Source organism: Zingiber officinale, chromosome 2B (assembly GCF_018446385.1).
Source record: "Zingiber officinale cultivar Zhangliang chromosome 2B, Zo_v1.1, whole genome shotgun sequence".
Lineage (NCBI taxonomy): Eukaryota > Viridiplantae > Streptophyta > Magnoliopsida > Zingiberales > Zingiberaceae > Zingiber > Zingiber officinale.
Genome location: NC_055989.1, coordinates 40,583,867 through 40,594,740, shown reverse-complemented (window position 1 = coordinate 40,594,740; position 10,874 = coordinate 40,583,867). Strand labels below are relative to the sequence as shown.

Below are 10,874 nucleotides of genomic sequence, written 5' to 3'. Positions count from 1 at the left end.
TTTTTCTTGTAGTTAATAGCTACATATTAATTGTAGCAACTATCTACTAGCTACACAATTTAAATCTTAAAATTCGGTCTAAGGATATTTTGAATATTTTTTTTGGGGGTAATAATGTAATGAGTAGACCCTCTAATAAATAACAAAGCGATTTAAGGTTTGAATACGATTTATTGTTGGATATTTTTCGTCTAATGAGAAGTAGACCTAAGAACACTGAGTATCTAGATGAATCTTCATGATTATTTGTTAATTTATTTTGATACAGACAGAAATTTTTTATAAGACCGGACTCATCATTCCAAAATTAATCGAATAGTTGGATTAAAAAAAAATTAAATAGTTGATTTTAAATAAGATGTTTAATCAATTTCAATTGAAAAATGGAATGTCCATCTTAGAATTTATATGGACGCCTTTTTATTTATTTTTACCTTAATTAACTACATCTGCTTGCTTCAATGTCGCCTTCCTTCCTTACTATCTGCTCACATGATAAATGTATAGAAATAAGTAACAGTCGAATCTCAGTAAAAATCAAAAAATTAATGTTTAATTTTAATTATCTGATCTATTCCTCCTTAGTGATGTGGAACAGCCATACGATACCGTCAGGATAACATTTAACCGGTTTGCACAGTAGCTTTCTCCCTTACCTCTGAACTAACGTGTAAAACAAGCATCAAGCCTACTCTTGAAAACGTTGTGTCAGGGTTGGGCTGCCAGCTTCCTTATTCATTTCTGACTGTGAGGACTTGTTTTTTTGAAAATTTATTTACAAAAAATAAATAAACAAAGAGAATTGCATTTAATTGATTCCTTGTGTTCATAATAAATTGGCCCATTCTTATCCTCTCTTAAATTTGATCAGGTTATATTTAATTTTGTATAGCTGTCAATTTTAAATAAAATGATAGAAAATTTTAAAAAACTTATTTAAGATGATATAAATATATATGTTTATATGATCAATAAATATTTTCAATTAAATAATATAAAATAATTATAATGAATACATAAATTAATTAAGAGAAAAGATTAATTTATAATGATAAAATAAAATTTATTTAAATATAAATAAGGATATAATTCTGATATTTAATTGGAATAAAGATTTATATTGGGATAAAGATGTATAGTAGAGTAGGGAGGAAGATATATAGATTTAATGATTATTGTACCTATGTCAAAAATCAAAAGAATATATTTTTTTATTGAAATCAAAAAAGTATTTTTATTTTTTTGTTATTAAAATAATATCTCATCCCATTTCAATATATTTTTATTTATGAAAATATTCTTATAACAGTAATCTCATAACTTATATAATATGGTTGAAACTAAAAATAGATTAATATTGAAGAAGATAGTATTATTTCAATAAAATTATCTTAGTCTAAAATCAAGTAACTTTTTTTAGAGCTATGATATTCTTAAGGAAAAATCTCAAGCAAAATTTTTAAGGATAGAGACATAAATGATATGACCCATCATTTAACTTTTTGTGGGTCACATCATTTATGTGTCTATCCTTAAGAGTTTTCCTTGAGATTTTTTCTTAAAAATATCATTTCTTTTTTTTTTAATTAATGAAAAAGATATTATTATTCCAATAAAATTGTCTTAGTTTAAAATCAAGTAATTTTTTTTATTAATAAGAGTATCCGGTTAATATATGAATGAGTGTTATAATATTAAATTGTATTACAATTAATGTGGGTATTATGACACCATTATATTAACAACCTTCAATTTTCTAAACGTTGTTAATAAGTATATTTTATAATAATAAAATTAAGAAAAAAAATAAAAGTTGAGTATAAAGCTTAAAAATGAATGAATGGATATTGAAACTCATCAATAATAATGTTAAAGTGAAAATGAAGGTTAATAAATGTTAATAAAAGAGACGTGTTAATTTAAGGAGTTTTTGGTATATATATTAACGTATAGTCCAACTAATGTGGGTGTCCTAAGAGCATTCATAATAAAAATAAATATTTATGATTATAATATTCATATTATCAATCAAATATCTTAGATTTTATAATTAAATATTCTATAAACGGTGGGCTCTATCTATCAAATATCTCACTCCAAATAAATAGAAATCACCAAGCCAAGATGCTCCACCTATAATTCTAATATCTCAATCTAGTTTTACCTGATGATTCCTAATATTTCAATTTCCATCTTGTTGAAATTTCAACGATGGAGATTTATTATTTGAAGATATATGAAGAAGTACTCAATACTCCGGTTAGGATGCTCTAATCCACAATATGTTTTATGAAAACAGGAGCTCTTTCTCATGATTAATTTTCACGAGATGTGATTAAAAAGTGATAGATTTTTTAGAGTATCTATAATAGGAATATTTGAAGGATATATTTCTCGAAATATTTCTTAATATCAAATATCTCTATTGGAAGGGGACATTGGAGAGGGGATTCTAAATCACCGTGCATAGAGGCATGTTCCACAATGTTCCGTGATTTCTCTCTTTATTTTTTTTATAAAAAAAATTAAAAATATAAATATTTATTTGTGAAATTTAAGATATTGAGAGTGAGATGTTTAATAAGTGAGTCTTCTGAATATTTGGTTGGTAGAATATTTATTATGAGATTTAAGTTATTTAAAGTGTAAGATATTTAATTTTGATGATGAAAAATGGATATCATTAAATGTCTTAACTCCTCATATCGTCTAGTTAAAAATTTACCCTATAATTTATCTATCTCCCTAATAATAATATGGAGACGGATGTGAGAAACGTCTAGATGTAATAACCTTCTGCTACAACCTACAAACGAGCTCGTCGTTATATACCCAAAGCAGAAGAGAACTTGCGACCAGAGCAACCCCTCAAAGCAAAGTTCCTCTGCCGGCGCCGCCCTCTGCTAGCTCCTTCCCTCAGCCACAGCCATGCTTCGCATTCTTTCCAGGTTCTAATCGACACGCACCTCTCAATAATCCTTCAGCGTTATTTAGGTCGGTGACAAGAGACTGGGTTTTGATGACTGCGTGGTTTAAGCATTCAGGAGATTGGCGACGGTCGGAAGGGAGCAATACTACTCATCTCCAAAGCCGGTCAAGTTTTCCTCGCTGGCCGCACCACCGCAAGGCGGCAGCAGGTGAGTGGTCTTCTTCCAAGTTTTTCATTAGCTGGTGTCGGCTGGCGGTACGCGTCGTCGTCTTCGTCTGTAGCTACGCCATTGATTGCTAGCTAGATAGCTATTTTGATTAAACGATCCCATCGGCCATCGCCATCTCGGTTAGAAACAGAATGAATTACGATGCTTAATTACATCGATTCTGATCTTACGATGCTTAATCGCGTAGAGTTTATTTGTCATCTGATGCTTAAACAGAGGGTTGCTATTTGGTGAATAATTGAGCTTTGCTGTTAAACGATCAATGTCATACAGCGGCGGTTTGTTTTGTTGCTGGCATTTGACCGACGTACCAGTTTTAGCTGCTGAGCTGTCGATTGATGCATGTGCGTGGTTGTTTCAGGCTACAGGGGAAGGTGGCCTTGGTGACCGGAGGAGCCAGCGGGCTGGGGAAGGCCACGGCCCGTGAATTCCTCCGAGAAGGCGCCGCCGCGGTGGTCATCGCCGACGTGGACGCTCGATCGGGCCAGGAGGCTGCCCAGGAGCTTGGACCGCAGGCAGACTTCGTGGAGTGCGACGTCACGGACGAGCCGCAGGTGGCCGCCGCCGTCGACCTAGCGGTGGCCCGCCATGGCCGGCTCCACGTGATGCACAACAGCGCCGGAATCACAGGCCCGCTCGCGAGCCCCGACGTGTCGGCCCTCGACCTCGCCGCCTTCGACGCGGTGATGGCCGCCAACGTGCGCGGGACCCTAGCGGGGGTGAAGCACGCGGCCCGCGCGATGGCTCCCGAGGGCTCCGGCTCCATCATCTGCGTGTCGAGCGTGAGCGGAATCATGGGCGGCCTGGGCACCCACCCCTACACCATCTCCAAGTTCGCCGTAGCAGGAATCGTGAGATCCATGGCAGGGGAACTCAGCCGCCGTGGGGTGCGTCTGAACTGCATCTCTCCGTTCGCGATCCCGACGCCGATGGTGCTGGAGCAGTTCTCTCAGATATACGGCAGCGGCGGCGCGGGGACGGAGAGACTTCAGGCTATAGTGGAGGGGCTCAGCGAGCTGGTGGGGGCCAAATGCGAGGAGATCGACGTGGCCAAGGCAGCGGTTTACTTGGCCTCCGACGAGTCCAAGTTCGTGTCGGGCCACAACCTCGTGGTGGACGGCGGATTCACCAGCTACAAGCAATTAAATATGCCCATGCCAGATCGCATTTGATGCTTACTCTCTCTCTCTCTCTCTCTCTCTCACACACACACACACACCCTGTAGCTTGCTCGCCTTCCAGTGTTCCATTCCCCTGTCTGTGTCTTCCTCCTAACAAACAATGCACGACGATAACAATCAATGGTCTGTTTGTTGCCTTGCAAATGCTAGCTGTATCCAATTGAATTGGGGGCACTGAGGTCTGGTCTATCCACCTGGAGTGGACAGGAACAGGTGCTGATTAAGGCGGACATTTTCCTAGGCACACTTTGGGTTTCAAAAATTTATGAAGGCTATATTGTAGTTTCATATTTTTCAGTGGGCATGGTCTGAAAATACCTTTCTAAAAAAATATCATACAACAAGAGATACAGGGGTATAAAAATTAAAAATAGTGAGGGAATGAGAGTGGTGATTTTAGATAATTTAATTCAGATATACTTTGGTTAAATCCAAACTAAATCAATCCCAATCCGATTTTAAATTACCTTCACATAAGATTTATATAGATAATAATAATAATAATTGATAATTAAGGTGAGCTATAGTCAGGACTGGGCCTAATGTGACTTCGTCTCTAACAACCTTGTCCTTTAGCATGAACACACACCTTTCACTCCTCATATGAAATTTCTAGCTTCATCCATATGTACATGTCTACAAAATTGCAACCCCCAAGCCGCACACATCCAAGAGGCCACAATGGAGCGGCTACACATAATCAAAAAGTCATGTGACCAAGCGGTTGCCTAGCGAGACCACTAAGCAGCTAAACGCCCAGGAGGTTGCATGCGGTTGGGCGATCACACATGGCTAGGAGGTCGTGGCTAGGCAACTACCGCAGCTAGGTGGTTGCTCAATCAGGCTGCTAGGTAGTTCCATGAGGCTGAGTTGAACTGAAAGGTGCTGATTTCTATAAATCAGCATCATCTTAGTTCGTATATAAATAACAATAAAATTAATAGTCTTGGTGTTGATTTTTAAAAAGTAATAGTACAGTACTAGCTGTGCACATTACATGCAATTAAAGAAAAGAAAAATTGTTACCTGCAAATAAGATTTGAGAAGATTAAATTTTTTTAATTAAAGTCACGTCAAGTAACCCTATCGGATGCGATGTGAGGATATCAAAATTATTTTGTTTTTAAATGTCTTTCAAGAAATATGAAAGCATGTATCTTTTGAAACATTCTGAAACTCGAAAATGCCGGATTAGGGTCCTGCCTGCCTTGGAATTAATGCAGCATGTGCCGATGTTGCATTGCATGGTTGGGCTCGCACGCATCGGAATGTTGTGGAGGCGGGTAGCAAGTCCGCGCATGCAGCGAGGAAAACCGGGTGGTGGTCGTAGCATGAAGAGCACCTAACTCATTAATGGAGTTGCCGCTGCGAATTGATTGAAAGGAATGTCCTGCCAAGCTGATGGCCCAATGGACGTATGAAAGGAACACAATGTTTTTTTTTTCTTCTAGATGATTTGCTTTTGATCGTTCCGTGAACGTCATAGATCCAGAATTTTCGGATATTATCTGATGCGTTATCGGATATGTTAACCCTGCAGCCCGTGCAAAGGTCATTTGAAGGAACGGAAAGAGTGGATAGAAATTTCAGGCTACCAAGATTATGCTATCAACTTTACGCTACCAATATTATGCTATCTCCGGACGTTTGAATTTAATCCTGGCATATGGAATTATTTTTTTTAAATCAATATTTTTTTAAAAAATATCTTATAAACATCTAAATTTTTTTATCTTAAATATTATAACTTAAAAAGAAACTTGGACAAAAATACTATTAGTTTAAATTCATTATAACTCAACCTCTAAATCTTAAAATCTTAAAATCTTAAATCTTAAATATATATAATATTTCTCGTAAATATCTAAATTTTTTAATTTTGAATACTATAACCCTAGAGAGAAGCCTGAACCCTAGAGGAAAAATCTTAATGACTTAAATCCATTATAATTCAACTCTTAATTCCTAAAATCTTGAACCCTAAATACATATAATATATCCCAAAATAAGATTAAAAATAAATTACTATAATGAATCCAAACGCTTAAATCAATATCTATATGGGTGCCTGAATCAATTCTAAGCATCTCGAGTCTTGTCCGGATGAATCCGTAGCATACATAGATATATGTGAAAATTTTGTAATATATTTGAAATACACATCACATTAGTCTGCAAAATGATCCATAATCCATCCAATGAAATAATTATCTCATGTAAAATGATTAAAACATACTTGAGATGGATCCATAAATTAAAATTTAGATGAATTTAAACTTAATGTAATAGTCTAGTACATGAAACTTTCGTCAATGTGGGGTATAGGAGAAGGGTTTTGTATGTAGTTTTATCATACTTTACACGAGACTATTTTCGAGACACAAACTCATAATCTCTAGGTCACACAACAATAACTTTATCATTACGTCAAGGCTCCCTTCGTATTATTATTGTAAAATACGGCACCCAGATAATAATTAAATAATAAGGTTATTTGTCAGATAATCTTATGGGATTTTTCAGAAATTTTTAGAAATTTTTTGGGATTTAAATGGAGTTCGTATGAGGTAGTTTGCAGGGATGAATTACTAAGTATGGGAGAAAGCCTGTTTGGAATACCTAATAAGTGAGAATTGATTGAGGAAATCAACTTAGGGCTTAATTTAAAACCCTAAGTTTGCTCTCCTCACCCTCTCCGTCGACACCCACTCTCCCTCTCCCTCTCCCTCTCCCGATTTCCCCTAAACCTCCTCATCGTTGCTAGCCTCTCTTCCTCTTCTCTTCATCGCCGCCGAACCCTTTCCACCCGATCCCCTTCCTCTTCTCCTCCGCCCCTCTTGCTGTGATCGCCTCTTCATCTTGTCTTCGTCACCGACCAAAGGAGCAGCCGCCGACACCTCTGGATACCGAAGCAGCTGTCCATTTCGGACGTCGGCTCGTCACGCCATCGATTCACCGCTGGCTAGGGGAGATTTGGTGATGCCGAGGCCGTGCACTCGCTCAAATCCCTTTCTCCTCTATTCTTCTTACTGTCATCGTTCGATCCGTTCACCACCGGTGCTTCTCGTCGCTTGCCCTAGTCGGATTTCCTCCGCAAGTTGCCATTTCCGACCATGAGCCTGCATCATCCCATCGATCCGTGCCCTAACTTACATCACCGACGCTGTGCCCTAGTTGTGCTTGCCACAGTGCTGATCATCGATCATTGATGTCGACATTCCAGGCGGGTTGGTTGTCACCAGTGAGGCTCTTCCACCACCGTTGGTCGTTTTCTGCCCTAATGGTGAGTGGATGCTCTTGAGTGGATTTTCTTACTCGTTGTGCTCCAATATACTCGTGGCAGCTTACCTATGTACTGGCAGTGAGCTTGACCTTGCCTTGCTACCCCAATTGGTTCTCTGGTGGTCATGGAGCAGCTCCATCAGATCATTGGTGAGGTATAAGCATCCGATCGTTGCTTCTTTGTTGATTTAGTTTTCTTTCAAGATTATCCTCTTTAAGTCTCATGTTAGATTGTTCTGTTTAAGGGTACTTGGATTGAAAATCCACTTGCATGTGAAATGTGAAGGTTTTAGAGCTGAATCGAGGTTTTTGATTCATGGTAAGTTACTATAGTGTTTTGGTTGATCTCTTGTTGGTATTAGGTTGATATGGATTGGATCAAATTCTATTTGAGCTGTTAAGATGTGATAACATGATGAATGAGTAATTAGCTATCTTAGATTTGGATTTTCATATGTGATTAAGGTGGATAAATCGTGCATGTTTGATCCATGATGCTAGTAGTTGATGAAATTAAACTAGATTGGATAATTGGCGTAGGCAAAGGAAGTTGTTTTAAGAATTGATTGGTGGATAAAAGAGGAACTTATCATTTAGTTAGATTTTGATTATTAGGTGAAATTAAACGGTTATCTAATTGAATTAGAATTGGGTTTTAGGTTTAGCTAGTTGTTGTATATGTAATTAGCTAAATATATCATGTGATCGCAGGACTTGGATTCGAGATGTGCGTCTCGACGTGGGATTAGTTTGTCACGATCGACAGATAAAGGAGGGTATTTCTTGCTTTATCTCTTTAGTATTTTGACTCTAGTGCATGAGCTTTATATTCAGATAGATACTGTGTTTATCTTCACTCCACTCTTATTCTTCCTGCGCTTGATACTTCTTCCACTCAATCTTTGAGCTACTCATGTCTGTTTCTATACAGTCTCTTGTTGCTATCGATGATATTTAGCAGATACTATATTAGTAGGTATCAGATATCAGATACCAGATGCCAGACATTAGATATTAGGTATTGGATATATGGACACCTGATACCATGTTTACTTGCTTTGATTGCTGTTTATTTATACACCTTATTGAGCATGCTAGATTCATGTAGCATACCTGTTTCTGTTTATATATATATATGATGACTGCTGCATTTACGCATCATGTCATTGTATGCATGCTGGCGACCATGTCTCCCTTGTGGTTGAGAGGGTCGTTGACCAGGGCCGCACGCTCGGCCACTCATGGGTAGTGGTAGCTTGGAGCGTGTCGCTTGTCTTGTCGTGCCCCCCACTCGCACACTCGGTAGTGATAGCTGGAGTTGCGGGCAGCAAGGACCCCATCGCAAACGTGGCTATTCAGCTACTATGCAACTGTCCCCTTGGCCACTCGAGAGTAGTGGTAGCTGAAGTGGTGTACAGTCTATCATTGACCCGGCCTCTCGACCATACAGGGGTCATGGTGCCAGAGGGGTGGGTGGGAGTGACCATTCGTGCATACGCTGTTATTATTATATCAGCTATTGTTTACTATTGCTATGGTTGCTTATTTATGCTGTTGTTGTTTACTTATGTTGGTATGCTGACATAGGTTGAGATATATACCTGTGATATATGTTTAGACACTGTCTTACCTATGGTAATTATTTGTATACCTCACATGTTACCCATGTAGATATGAGCAGTACTGTAGCAGGTCTTTGCTACACCTTACCTTCTACTACTAGCCTAGGATATGACTTCATGTATGGACACTTATTAGGTTATCATTGTAGTATCTGCTATTGTTCCCTACGAGACTGTATATTTTTGTATCTCTAGTTCTTTACTATACTCATGCACTATCTGTCTATTACCCGCTGAGTTTGTATACTCACCACCCCGTATATTGGTAATTTCGCCAAGTAGCAGGTAAAAGATTATGGAGTCACCTGGAGATCCTGTTCGCCAGTCCCACGTCACACTCGAGGACGATCTTATGATTTTGGTTCCTTACGCTATTAGTGTTTTGGTTTTGTACATGTTCTGGTATTTTTGTATTCCTTTTATATGGAGTTTAGTTTTGGTGATATATGGTATTTTGTTTGGTGATGTGTCAAGCCGAGCCGGCTCGCATTTGGTTGCTTTGTGTTTTGTGATCGTTGTTTATGATTTCTGCTGTGTTGGTTTTTAGTACAGCCGTGTGGGCTGATTAATATATTTATATAACTGCGTGGTTGTGTAAATATATTCCAACCGTATGTGGCTGATGTATTTTGTATGCATGTATGCCTCAGATTGTCACCGGTACGGGGGAGATGCTGTCGAAATTTTTCGGTAGGGACTCCTTTGGGGGCGTGACAATTATAAAAAATAAAAAATTATGTATTTAATAAAAACAATATTATATTACATTATCCTCTTCAACAAAAGCACTACAAGGATGAAACAAAAAGAGAATGAAACTCTTATCTCCTTTTCTGACGATCTCGACTAGCCCCGACGACGAGACAAGGTTGAATAAGTGATGTTCTTGTTAAAGAGGAAGAAGGACTAGGATTGCTATTAGTCGGCTAGAAAATAAAAAAAGGAAGGGAAGAAGGAGGGTTGTTACTCTTGAGAAGAGGAAGTGTTGAAGATGACACATATCTAGCCGACACAGGGCACAGTTGTCTTGGGAGGTATATTCAAGTCATGTCAGTTGCTCGCTGTGGGTTTGACGAGTGCACCGAAGAAGTTAGCCGCACGACCTTGCTACAGGGCACAATCTGTTGGTGAGGTTAGCACTAACGGTCTAACTCAAGTTGTGATGAATGACAAAATAGGTTAAGTTAGTTTTGTCGTTATCTAACACTCTGACCTGTTGGTTGCTACTCGAAAAACCCAATAGCTCCACTGTACAAAAATTTTGTACGTGATCTGAACCTTTCCTAGCTACCATGTGTTCTTTTAAGTTAAACTTGTATCTCCTGCGGAACTTAACACGTTTGATTCCAAGTTTAACTTATATGTTCTTTTAGGTTTAGATTTGGATCTCCTGCGGAACTTAACACGTTTGATCCAAATCACCTAGGTTATAAATTCAATTAAATATTAGTTTCTAAAATTGGCTTCCAGTACTGCATGGCAAGGCACTTGGCCTTCTTGGATATGAGAGCAACTACCACCGACTAGACAAAGCCTTTTAAGGAAAGTTAATATTTAATTTCCTTATATAACTCTAGGTTAACCAAAAGGAACAATCAAATCACAAGGGAAAAAGAAAAAGAACACAACAT

At 38.2% G+C, this 10,874-nt stretch overlaps 1 protein-coding gene across 2 annotated transcripts; it reads left to right on the top strand.

Moving 5' to 3' along the window:
* The first annotated feature begins 2,761 nt into the window (after nt 1-2,761).
* LOC122045606 (sex determination protein tasselseed-2-like) lies at nt 2,762-4,627 on the top strand. Of its 2 annotated transcripts, none has more exons than XM_042605894.1 (3): nt 2,762-2,948; nt 3,045-3,137; nt 3,520-4,627. In XM_042605894.1, the coding sequence occupies exons 1-3, from the start codon at nt 2,929-2,931 to the stop codon at nt 4,328-4,330; spliced, it is 924 nt and encodes a 307-aa protein (XP_042461828.1). In that variant the 5' UTR covers nt 2,762-2,928; the 3' UTR covers nt 4,331-4,627. The 2 variants fall into 2 exon arrangements, with proteins under 2 accessions (XP_042461828.1, XP_042461829.1); XM_042605895.1 differs by having other exon boundaries at nt 2,764-2,948; nt 3,045-3,277; nt 3,375-4,627.
* Nucleotides 4,628-10,874: the final 6,247 nt, after the last annotated feature.

Bases quoted from the DNA above. Each gene is read 5' to 3' on its own strand.
- LOC122045606 (XM_042605894.1), top strand. From the start codon at position 2,929: ATGCTTCGCATTCTTTCCAG. The intron at 2,949-3,044 runs GTTCTAATCGAC...TTAAGCATTCAG, and splicing joins ATGCTTCGCATTCTTTCCAG to GAGATTGGCGACGGTCGGAA. The intron at 3,138-3,519 runs GTGAGTGGTCTT...TGGTTGTTTCAG, and splicing joins CCACCGCAAGGCGGCAGCAG to GCTACAGGGGAAGGTGGCCT.